Below are 12,350 nucleotides of genomic sequence, written 5' to 3' on the forward strand. Positions count from 1 at the left end.
AACCCTCTACAGAGGCGTGGAGCGAGCCCCCTGGTCTCGACGTAGGGCGTTCTACCTTGTATTTGGTGTTGGCCGGGATGTTGGTCTTCCAGCGCACAGTGTAGTAGCGCGCGTCCGTGATCTTCTGGTTCTTGGGCAGCGAGTTGTCGGCCCATGCGACCTTGACGGTGTCGTGGCTCAGGACAGAGGCCTGGACGCCCACGGGAGGCATCATGGGAATGGGGTCTGGTGCTGGAGTGTATGAAGCATGGAAAAGTTCGTACAAATCAACGTCAGGGTCTATGGGGTCTGCAAGCAGTTAACGCAACGTCCCATGGAAGAATGAAAAAATTAAAAGGAGCAGGAAGTGAAGAAAAAGCAACAACAATAAGAACAGAAGAAGGGAAGTGATTTAGGCGGTTCGGTGGATTTGGGAGGGAGGGAGCATTGGATGAAATGGGAGAATCGTGTTAATGAGTTAGAATGGAGGAGCAGGGAGGCAACATGGAGGAAGGATTGGGAGGAGAGAGAGAGAGAGAATGTTCTGTTAGAACAGGATATCAAGAAGCACAGTCACATAAATCTCAAAAGGTACGTCTACACACACTACAGCGGCAGGGGCTATTCTGTTCAGCAGACCAGCTTAGTTTACTATAGTCTACAAGCAAAGGAGGCAAACCGTCAGTTAGACACACACTAACAGAGCGCAAAAGAATATTCCGACCAGTGTGAGCAAACGCTGAACTGAGAAGTTCACAATAAATGTCTGTGACAAAACGTTCTACAAATTTAGACATTCAATTATAGAACCAATTTATTTTTAAACACAAACCTTCAGTATTTGCACCTCTGAGGTTCGTGTATTCTTACAGCATGAAGGCAAACCAGGAATAATATCCATCATAGTGTAACCTGACATGGGCGTTGCAGTTGTGTAGAGAAAAAGCTTCCATTTCATTTTGTAACTAGCTATGAGAATAGTGTCCTTGTCTAACTCAAGGTTTCTCAGGACCACTTTGTCACAATAAAAGACCTTTTCCACAGAGGAAAACAGTACTTTGTGAAGCAGTACTGTTTGACGGCCAGAAGCCTTTTGAGAGGCACAATGGGTGGAGTTCCCACACACACACACACACACACACACACACACACACACACACACACAGAGAGAGAGACACACAGAACTTTCTCTTTTCAGTCTTTTGGAGCTTGGGCTTTGGTTTAAGGCTACAGACACAGATGGTGAAAAAGCAGGAGGACTATACACCTCTGTTGCAATCTGTGCTAAAATGACCTGACATTAAAAGCGTGCCTTCAACCACCTGTTTCCTAGGCGCTCGTGCCAAACTCTAGCTGGTGGTGAAAACGCTCGCTGTGTACGCCGTATACACGCAGAGAAAAAGCACAAAAAATAGACCAACACAGTGGGCCTTGGCTCCTCCCCTTCACTGCGCACGACGCCCTGGAGCAGTTCTCCCCCACTCCAGTGATGGAGCGGCTCTCTTTTTAAGGTCCGCTCTGCCAACTCAGTGTTTCCATGGCGCAGCTGAGCAGAACACATTCCACTTTGGTTTTGGTGTGAAACGAAGGCTGGACCCGCTGCCAGCTTGTGGGCAACGGATGCTTAAAGCTGCCCGAGTTCTACCGGGCAAGCTGCAAGCCTGGTGTGTTCGGATGCTTCATCAAAACCGGGGCTGTCGCCCTCCATACTGTTATTTGAACTCCTGAACGTCCTGATACGCTAGTGACGGATAGGAAACGGAGAGAAAGGAGCACGCGGTGAAAGCAGAAAAGAGGAGCTGCAGCAGCGTGTCTCGGGGAGACCTGCAGCCCGTTCATGTCATTTCAGTCCAAAGCTATGATTTCACCGCATGCTGTGAAAAAAAACAAAAAAAAAAAAAAACGAGGAGTGAAAATGGTCTTTACCAGCCAAACTAACCCGTTTCGATTCCTCCAGTGGCATGCGGAATTTAGGCCCTGTTTACGCCTGGCATTTTGAATACGTTTTGAGTGCCCACTTGTGTTTGGAGTTCTTACGTCATTTCCGCTGAAGGAAGACGTTTGCTACGTCACTCTTTTGCCGAGTTTGTTTCCAGACAGAAACGTCTGGTGAATCCCTGCTCCCGTTCCAGTACAGATGGTTACAAACTCAAAAAGTAGGAGTCCTCCAGTTTCTGCTGCACTGACTCCTCAGCCCACATGGAAATAAGGCTTCACTCTCGCAATGATGACATATTTTCCAGCTCGGGCAATGCGTAACATGGACGGTTGATATGGGCGGTACTTTGCTGCTGGTAATGACGCACCAGGACACATTACCATTCACACCAGAGATGTAACGTTGCCTGATGTGTTCTCCAAAGTGCTTTGAATGATCGGATTACAGTGCATCTCTGAGATGCATTACACTGCTGGACATTATGAGCCGATCACCCAGGACACACATTAACGGCAGGTGTGAGCAGCGTCTGAGAGCACAGAGCTTACAGAAAGCCAGCACTGTTTATACAGGTTAAACGCACACAGTGCCTGTCCACTCACTCTTCCATGCAAAGATGGTATCTTGGAAATGCACATTTTCTGTTGTTCCTAAAGAAAACTTTTGTATTTTATATACACCATATATGTACAGACAGACACACAGACAGACAGACAGACACACAGACAGACAGACAGACACCAAAAAAATGACAAAAAGAAGAAATTCTTTGTTTCCTTGTTGCTTAATACTCAGATGCTTGAACAAGTCGTGTGATGTCAAAGTTCACCCCTAACGACTGAACAAACGCTCCGCTTTCACTGGCAACACGGCACTAACGGCAGAGCCAAAAATGCTAACTGAGCCATAAATGGAGCAGGACCGGTGAAGCCCGACCGACGGGCTGGCCCGTTGTGAAGGCCTCGGGGGTTCCGTTCGGAGGCGCGGCTCGCTGCAGGCGGTGTTGGCAGCCTTCGCTGCAGGGGCCCACCTGACTGGGGTCGCGTGATGGCACTCTCGTACACGGGGATGCCCTCACCCACGTTGTTGAAGGCCTTCAGCGTGATCACGTAGTGCGAGTTGGGATCTGGCAGGCAGAAGGAGGAAGCGTTTTAGCCAATCAAGCACAGACTCCTAAGGGGACCCATCCCATCTTCATCATCCTGGCAGGGGCGCATATTTAAACACCATTATTGATTCACTTTCTCATGTAATTAGGCAAATTATGAAAGCTTCAATTATGCACAATTTCTGTGCATGATAATTTTTCCCCCTTCCTCCCCTCCAAATGTAATTACCCGAGGGCTGAGCGAGTCGGATCTCTCCCACTCCTTCCCTGCATCCCCTCATTTTCACACTCCTTCCAGTGTGAAATATGTTTACTAGAAATTTCTTTCAAATGTAATCAAAGTCATTTAATCACATTTATGAGGCTAATGGTTAAAACATACACACTTTAATGTGTCTCTGTGGAAAGTAGAAATTAACAAGCAATAAGCATCCATGCAGCAAAAACACTACAGGCTGCCTGTTCATACCTGAATTAATAATATCCCTCTAAATACTTTCCACGTTAATCATTTCCTACCTTATTTATTAAAGGCACAGTGGTAATTGGAGAGAGGAGGAGCTCACCCAGGTTCTCAATGCTGTAGTATCTCTGTTTGTAGTCCACTTTGATGGTCTGGGCGTGAGGGCTGCCAATGCCATAGCTGATGATGTAACCCCTGACCACGATGTCCTGGTTCTCTGGGGGAGACCAACTCACCACGATGCTGTTCACCAACGGCCGCACGTGCAAGGAGCCAGGCACATCCGGCACTCGAGACTCTGCCCCCCCCACACACACACACACACACACACACACACACACACACAGAGCAGGAACGTTGGTCATGAAGGCCTCAGCGACGGACCCTGTAGCCAGCGTGGGCCTGTGTCGCGGTGCTCTTTTACCGTCCAGGTCGCTGTCGAAAGTTTCTGTCGTGATCCAGTCGGTGGCTGGCCCGGTGCCGTTCACCGTCATGGCAGACACGCGGACCGCGTACTCGGTTCCACGCTGCAAACCTGAGAGTAACAACAGAGCCGTAAGACACATTTACGCTCGGTACGGTCTGAAGATACCACCACAAATCAAGCCAGGAAGTGAATCACTGGCTGCCCTTTATGGCCTTAAAAAAGAGAGAAAAAAAAACTACAATCCTTCGGGCATTTTGTCCGAGGGGTTCCTAGATTAATGAGAGCGACCCTTTTCCTCTACCAGTAATTTAGGGCTCAACCCTGTGGGCGGAACAATGAAAACCACCCTCATGCTTCACCCAGACATGTTACCCCCACAATATTAACCCAAGCGCGATCGATACCTCAGCCTGCCGAGACCCAGTCCTGAGGATTTCAGTCGAGCCAAATTATGGCTACTGACCAACTCAGTGAGTTTCATTTGCAACTAGAAATCTTACTTTGGCAATCCATGCTGCCCCACATAGCCACAGAACTGCAAAGACGTGCAGCTATATTGATTGGTGGATGCAGGCTGTGGAGTGGGGCTCAGATGCATCACTGGCAGAGCGAATGCCTTTTTTTGATATTCAGTCTTTAAATAATGTGGAGGTCGTAACTGAATCGTTTTCAAATGTTAACACGTATCCGCACAGCTGTCATTCCGAGTGCTAAAGGCATCAGCACGCCACTCTCCCCTGAGCCGTAGGCCATCACCCTCCGTCAGATGCTCCGGCCTGGGCGTTGTTCCATTTTTAACCTCATTTTCACTTCTGTTCCTTTTTTGTTAGCTGGGACTGCAGACAGAGCATGTCTGCCTTGGGGACCAGAGCACTGAAGGATTCTACCACGGCAAAGCGGATACCACTCAACTCAAACACGAGCACTAGCCCAGCCATGCCAGCCGTCAGGCAGTACATGCAAATGTAACTGATGTAAACGCGGCGGATTTCAGAGTGCTCACCCTCGATGAGCTGGCTGAGCTGGTTTCCTGCGGTGATCTCGGACACCTCACTCTTCCTCGGGCTCTTCCGGTAGCGGATCTTGTAGCCGGTGATCTCGCCGTTTTGAGCCTCCGCTGGGGGGGGCTGCCATCGGACCATGAAGCTCTACAGGCAATTCACACGAATCCTCACAAACAGGCTCCGCATTTCTACACTGTCGACATCGTGCGGTGTGCATGAGCCCTTTTTTATTGCTGCATGCAAGACCAGACCAACAACAATCCATGAAATAATACCATCGCGAAGAAAGGAGCCCTGTGGCATCAAAAGAAATATTCGATTCTCAAAATCCCGTACCTGTATTCAGCAGGGGGGGGGGGGGGGATCACCATAGTAACAGGTCGATGCGGAGGCATCTGACTTGAACTACCATCCCCCCTGCGGTGGCTGATAGAGAGTCGCCCCCCCTCCTCCCCACCCCCGGCCAGCACTGAGCCCAAGAATAACAGATGCGGCGTCGAGGACCAGGAGAGGCACGCAGGGCCCCAGCAACCACCGTTGAACATGGGCGGCTAGCTGCAGGGCCTGTGGGGCACGATGGTAGTGTGGTAGTGCGGAGGTAAGGGAGCTCACCGCGGGTGGGCACTTCATTAACGATGCCCGCCTACGTCCCACACTTGCAGGCCAGGGGGATAAGCCACATTAAATCGACAGCAAGTGTCCAATTACTGTATTCCCCGTTTTATGCTTCTCCCGGTTTCATTTATTAAATGGTTCCATGTTTTGTTTTGTTTTTTCCCCCCTTCCAAACAAACCTGCATTAAATGACGTCTAAAGGAGAAAGGAGAATCCGCAGCTGAGGCTGGACAGGCTGAGAGGGATGCGGAGAAGGTCGCCTGTTTTCATGGTACGCCCCAAGACCAAGCGGCTCAGTTCCAGAACTCTGCAGCTCTGACATGGGCCAGAGGAACCTACCAATCGACTCCCCTTCCCCCGCTCATAGGGGGAGTCAAAGGAAACCTTCTGTTTGAGAATTAATTTCAACGGCCTGGGCGAAGCCCCCCTCAACATGATGCACTGTCAATTACTTACCCATAAGCCCCCATTAAACTATGCAAATGTGTGTGTCTGCATGCAGACCTCAAACTAGGCACACCTCATAATGCCAGTGGATACTGTCAACTCCGCTATTCTGAGCTAGAGCTTGAGGGGCAGTCCGGCGACTCGGATGCGTGCAACCGGAATCGCAAATGGACTTGTAAATTGCTCCTACGACAGGAAGGGATCCATCCTCCCGGCACAGTAAGGAAATATCAATTATTTTCCTAAGCAGCGTGTGAGGAGGAGCGGCTGGGGGGGGGGGGGGTTTGGGGGAAGCGGGGCGACAGTGATTGGGAGAGTAAGGGTGTGTGACAGCTCGCCAGCAGGGAACACGAGACGTTAGGCTGCAGGAAGAGATGAGAGGAGAGGCCGGGTCGAGTGGCGGACTGGGCGTCGCCTGGGACCACTCACCTTCGAGTTCAGCACCTCCACGGTCAGGTTCTGCGGCGGCAGGCTTGGGACTGTAGGGAGGAGAAGCGCTTCAGTATTCAAGTATTCAAACAACGGGTCACACACGACTCGGACTCAAGGGTGGGAAACGGACCGATCTGCTGTCGACTGGCAGGGTAAAACGGAATTACAACGTGGACGCAAAACCTACTGTGACCGGACTACTCGGCGTACCAAAGGGCAGGGATGAGCAAACCGAGAAGGCTTGTCGGGGGAGGGGTAAAGACCGCGTCGGGGGCGCATACCGTCCGAGTAGGTCCGCGCCGCAACGTCTTCCGTGGACACTCCAGGGCCGTGCTTGTTGTAGGCCACCACCCTGAAGTTGTACTCCGTGAACTTTTTCAGCCCAGTCATGGTGTAGGACAGTCCACTAACCTCCACATCCTGTGCCAGAGCAGGGGAAGACAGCATGGATAAAAGCATGTTCAGCAGACAAGTATGCACCTCGGAAGAAACCAAGAGAAAGTGGCAGTGCTGGCTTGACAAGTTCCAGTCCTGGAAACCGGAGAGCTGCACGCGTCATTAGCCATCAGTGCCTTCGCCACGTCAGCCGGGTGTGCTGCGTTACCTTCTCATCGCCCAGGCCTTTCTCCATGTAGTACACCCTGTAGGTCTGGATCTCGCCGTTTCCTGTGACGGGTTTATCCCAGCTCAGGCTGACGGAGGAGGGGGACTGCACCGCGGCGTGGAGGTTGGGGGCAGGTCCTGGCACTTGGACTGCGCGTGGGGAAAAGATTGCACGGCCGGTTGAATTTTAAAAAAAGACTCCTGCACTGGACTACACGTTCCCGGTGCATCCGTGCAGTTCTCCGAGTCCCCTTTCTCCGTACCAATGCCAGTAAGTGTTTTCAAGCCCGTGACACGGGTTCAGAGAATCACGCCGACGGGGCGAACCGCACAAAGGGCTCCCCTCGACACGACGACAGCGATGCGGGACGACGGCCACCTCCGGCAGTTCTCACGCTGCAGAGCGGAACAATGCCACATTACTCCAGTGTGATGTTTACACCACTGGGTAAGGGGAAGTAAGGGGAACAAAACGGTTGTCAGGGCTGTCGAGTCTCTACACGATACCGCCATGAAAGATCACAGCCATTGAAAAGCTCCGATGGCTGACACAAGAATCTCAGCACCCTAAATCGAGTTAAATCTCATTCAGAAGGAGACTGAAGACCAGGGGAAGCCCAGCCCAGCCCATTTAGATGTAATAACTCCAGGCTGTATGGGAAGTTACCCACTAATCACATCTGTCCTGTTAGAAGGGCTGGCGTACACTGGAGTCAGTGAATTGGATGTACGAAATGAGCCATTTCGGTAAACTCTGAGGGACAGCTGAGACCACCTAGTGAGAAATGACACCAGTTTAATCTCCCTTATACAGGCTTGTACTTCTTATATCAGTTCCTGCACTTGTGAGGAGGGATCTCCCAGGACTGCATACCCCTGAGAGGGATTATGCATTTTAGTGCGAGTGCTTAGTGTGTGTGGCTGGAGGTCTCGTCTCTTGAAGCAGGTAAACAGTATAGCCCCTCCCTGATCATTAATCTGAGTGCAGCGTGGCGTGGCCGTCAGCCCGGCCCACCCTGGGGCCGGGATCCCACCAGCTCACGCCAAGGACATGTAGAGGACCAGCGCTGACACAGACAGCGCGCGCCCTGAGGCTGCACACGAGCTGATAATGCTTCAGACTGAAGGAGACTGGGCACACAGTGGCAGGCGGATAGCACGGGGTACGTGCCAGTTACAGTAGCGCATGGAAGCCTAAGGTGTACTAAACCCCACCTGCGCCTCGTGGTTGGGGGGGGGGGGTAGTGGGCGGTGTCCGGCGAAGGCGGAGCCCTTACCTTCCGCCTGGGTGGAGACCCTCAGCGGTGGAGAACTCTCTCCCTTCCCGTGCTTGTTCTGCGCCACCACACGGAAGACGTACTTGGTGTCTGGCCTGAGGTTCTGAATGGTGACCTGCATCTCACCTGGCCGGCTGGTGTTCACCGTCCTCTCCCTGCAGGAGGTTGGATGTGAGAGCGCGACATGGCAGCAGCTCACTTACCGCTGACGAACTACCTCTAAGTAAACAGGCTGGATTGCCACCGGAGCAACGTTTAAAGTGCTTTCGACTTACTACGCCACCTGGAACGGCATGCTCGGGAATTATAACCTGTACCTTTTAGCGCCCTCCAGGCTGTAGTAGACGAAGTAGGTGATGTCATCGCCATTGGGTTCGAGCGGCAGGCGCCAGGTCAGCTTGATGAAGCGAGTGGAGACGAGAGAGGCCACAACGTCGCGGGGAGCAGAGGGCACAGTGCCAGGGCCGGCGCCACCTCCCGTGCCTGGGGTCACACGGTCAGCAGTGGCAGGGGTCAGTGGGGGTGAGGGGGAGGGCGTGGCTACATCTTTGAGTGCAGGGCGGTACAGGTGAGTGGAGGGGGCGGAGCAGGGTGGGAGGAACGAGGCGATGAGAGAGGAGTGCGAGGTGTAAGGGGGAGATGAGGGAGCAAGGCAGTCCAGGACGGAGGAGGAGGAGTCGGAAAGAAATCAGGAGAGCAGAGGACAGCAAAACATTAAAAAAAAAAAAAAAAAACACAAACAGACAAAGCAGAGGAAAAGAAAAAGATCAAAACAAAGCATAATGAAAAGGCATCCATGATAAGGGATTACACAAGATCAACAAAAAAATATTGTAATGGAGAAAGCACACGAGCAAATCTACACAAACTTTTTTTTAAAAATGCAGCTGGAAGAAAACACAAATGAGAGGGGGAAGGCTGAAATGCAGCGAAAGTCTGAAGATTTGAGTGACAGGAGACGCGTCTGGTCTGTTTTGTATGGCACTACAAAGCAGAGCGGAGATCGGTTCTAACTGGAGAACTGGTAGCGGGCCAGACAGTACACAGTTATCCGTCTTAATAGCTACCATACGTCCAAGGCTGGCACGGCCTCCCACACAAGCCTCACATCCTTCACACAGATATGTGAAGCATTTCACGTCCAGACCTCTGGAAGGATCTGTGGTCCGTATCTGTGGTCCAACACGCTCACGTCTTACGGTCCTTTTCCACTAACATGGTGAAACTGGAGACGTGTCTTAAAATGTACTGTTGTCATTTGTTCAAGTGGGGTGGATTTTGGCAACAGATCCTTTCCAAATGATCTCTCTTATAACGCATCTGCCAAAGACCCCTCTGTCTGCGCTACGGCCAAGAACCGGTCGTTTGGGAAAGCCGTCAGAAAATCACGTCTCTGGTCAGATTTAATCGGATCGCTTGACCGAGCGTAAGAAAAAAAAAAAAAAAAAAAAAGAAGACCATGTAGGAAACATGACGACATTGCGCAAGTGTAGACCAGGGCAGTGTCGAGAGCCCCAGCCATGGTGCAGAGGGGCTCTGCGCCAGACAAAACAACAACAATAATAACAATAACAACGCCCAGTGAGAGCTGATCTGCAGCAGCCACCAGAGGAGACACGCTATGAGCAGTTCCCGAATCAGAGGGAACAGACTACCACTAAACCTTTTATTGGAGGTCCATACCAACAACCGCACACGAAGTGTGGTTTGTGCACTCTTCTGAAGGACAGAAGGAAAAACTAAGACTATGTGGATAAGGTGCACTTTGTATCTGTTTGCATACATTTAGGTTTGATGATGGCCCACAGCATTTCCTCTGGGTGAGCAGTCCTGTAATCTCAATCTTCCACCCCCTAATCCTGTCAATAATCCTTCTGCAGCTGTGACAGCAGGACACTGATTGCTGTTCAGGTCTGGTTGGGCACCTCTGCACAGTGTGACTGACTGCCAAAATAAACCTCACACAGCGCAACACTGACTTGGAATCAGTGGGAAATCTGGAAAGGGTCTTGTTAATTGTCACCTATTGAGATTCACTAAAGGTGACGGCCCCAGCACTATTTAAAGACCAGAGCCTTTAAAAGTCACGCACCTTCTGTCTAAGACTCATTGTGAGTTGTTTAAAACAAAGCAACTGACATTGCCTGGTATGTATTTATTTTATATATATATATATATATATATATATATATATATATATATATATATATATATATAAATATAAAATACACATATGTGTGAGTATGTGTGCGCACGTGTGTTGTAGCATCCTCACCCCATGCTAATAGCCAATGCCACATTCACTAATAAACATTTTTTAGGGGATTCACTTTATATAGTTTATGACAACCTGAAAACCTTGGACTTTGTCAAACTGCCAGTGCTGCTTTAGACTGGAAAACCTTCCTTTTGTCAAGTGCTCGGCTCAGCCTGGACTAGAACACGACCCAGAATGTTAGGACAAAAAGACTGATGAAGGCCAGCTGTAAAAACTCCATTATTCTATAGTCTCCCCTAAATGATATGACCCATTAGGCCCAGAGCATGTGAAGTATTATCTGCTGCAATTACAGGACTCTATAAAGAGGAGCCATTCAGCTGTTCTGGCAGCGCTGGAGATGCATCACAGGCTGCACTTGTCCTTAGGACCGAATCCTGTTGCTCTCGCATTAGCCGCCCCTGAGCCTGACCTGTAGGCCCCGGTGCCTCGGGGGGGGGGGTCAGTGCAGGGCCATGCCAGCCCCTCGCCTTTCGCAACAGTATCCGTTCTGTTCATTTTCTGTCTAAAAACCCAACAAATTCCCAGAAACACATGGTGGTGAGTAGCAGGAGATTCACACTCATTCATAGAAGATTCATGACTCATTCAGTCAGAGTAGAGAGCAACTGCTGGTGTCGCCCGAACAGATGGTAACAGTGTCTTATTAACGGCAAGATATTAAACGTAACAGGTCACTGAGCATAACGAGACGGTGAGCTTGAAATGGAGAACATCAGAGGAGTGGTAAGAGCTTTAAAGACGGCTTCTCCCTTTCAGTAACGGAGGTGCCATGTCGGCAGTAGGGTTTCAGAGGCAGCTCGCTAAAAGTCACAACCTCAGACTACCAGGCCATGACACAAACTTGGTACGTCGACTCCAAGACCGATGCCGCCCCTTTTGGCCACATACTCGCAAGGCGGTCAAGCATGGACTGAAACTGACTCAACTGCATCATCTCCGCTCGTTCATCAGAGAACGAGTGCGGCCTGAGCGCAGGAGAAGGCCGAGATGCTGGATGCGCAGAGGAAGCGGAATGGATCATTAGGCAGTTTCATCTCCGTAATCATCTCGAGCCAGACGCTGATTGTACCTGAGAGGGAATTACGCTTGTGACCATCTTCAGCTTTCACAGGTGTAATTATGAAACATTGATTCGTAATACCGCGGCACATGCTATCGGGCCAGGTGAACCAAAAGCACTCCCATTCCAGGTGGTGGCCAGGTTCTTCATTTTTATGTGTTCCAAGTTTCACATTCGTTTTCCGCTTTTCTGACGATAATCCCAGGTAAAGCCGAATTCGGCAACCGGCGCCATGATGTTTGGACAAGCTCTTGATGTGCAGAGAGAGGCTAAATCTCAACGCAGAAGTGGTCAACGTTTGGAGAAATCAAACTCCATGTTTCTCCTGTCGACTCGATTGATTGCCTCGGGACACCACAGCCCTCTGCAGATCTCCCTCTCTCAGCAGATCTCCCTCTCTCAGCAGATCTCCTCAAGTCCAGCAGATCTCCCTCTCTTGCAGCAGATCTCCTCAAGTCCAGCAGATCTCCCTCTCTCAGCAGATCTCCCTCTCTCAGCAGATCTCCCTCTCTCAGCAGATCTCCTCAAGTCCAGCAGATCTCCCTCTCTCAGCAGATCTCCTCAAGTCCAGCAGATCTCTCTCTCTTGCAGCAGATCTCCTCAAGTCCAGTCTGCAGGTCTCCTGGTTTGGGACAGGCACCAGCCATCACCTTTGATTCCCAGGCCCTCAGCAGCAGAAACACACAGAAGCATCATCTGTTGAGATGCTGGATGC

General features: G+C 50.6%; 1 protein-coding gene across 10 annotated transcripts in view; it reads right to left on the reverse strand.

The window, feature by feature from the left end:
• neo1a (neogenin 1a) overlaps positions 1-12,350 on the reverse strand; it is an 82,519-nt gene that overhangs the window by 5,898 nt on the left and 64,271 nt on the right. For 7 of the 10 annotated variants that reach the window (XM_081709832.1, XM_035523744.2, XM_035523739.2 and 4 more), the window contains 10 exons: positions 8,612-8,840; positions 8,295-8,449; positions 7,019-7,167; positions 6,696-6,834; positions 6,412-6,461; positions 4,920-5,064; positions 3,914-4,024; positions 3,593-3,787; positions 2,949-3,044; positions 56-288 (listed from right to left, as the gene is read on the reverse strand). In XM_081709832.1, coding sequence (XP_081565958.1) covers positions 56-288; positions 2,949-3,044; positions 3,593-3,787; positions 3,914-4,024; positions 4,920-5,064; positions 6,412-6,461; positions 6,696-6,834; positions 7,019-7,167; positions 8,295-8,449; positions 8,612-8,840 — 1,502 coding nt within the window. The remainder of the gene's footprint in view (positions 1-55; positions 289-2,948; positions 3,045-3,592; positions 3,788-3,913; positions 4,025-4,919; positions 5,065-6,411; positions 6,462-6,695; positions 6,835-7,018; positions 7,168-8,294; positions 8,450-8,611; positions 8,841-12,350) is intronic. The other 3 variants (XM_035523735.2, XM_035523732.2, XM_035523737.2) reach the window with 3 other exon arrangements.

The sequence above is a fragment of the Electrophorus electricus genome, chromosome 3, assembly GCF_041902795.1.
Source record: "Electrophorus electricus isolate QZ-2024a chromosome 3, ASM4190279v1, whole genome shotgun sequence".
Lineage (NCBI taxonomy): Eukaryota > Metazoa > Chordata > Actinopteri > Gymnotiformes > Gymnotidae > Electrophorus > Electrophorus electricus.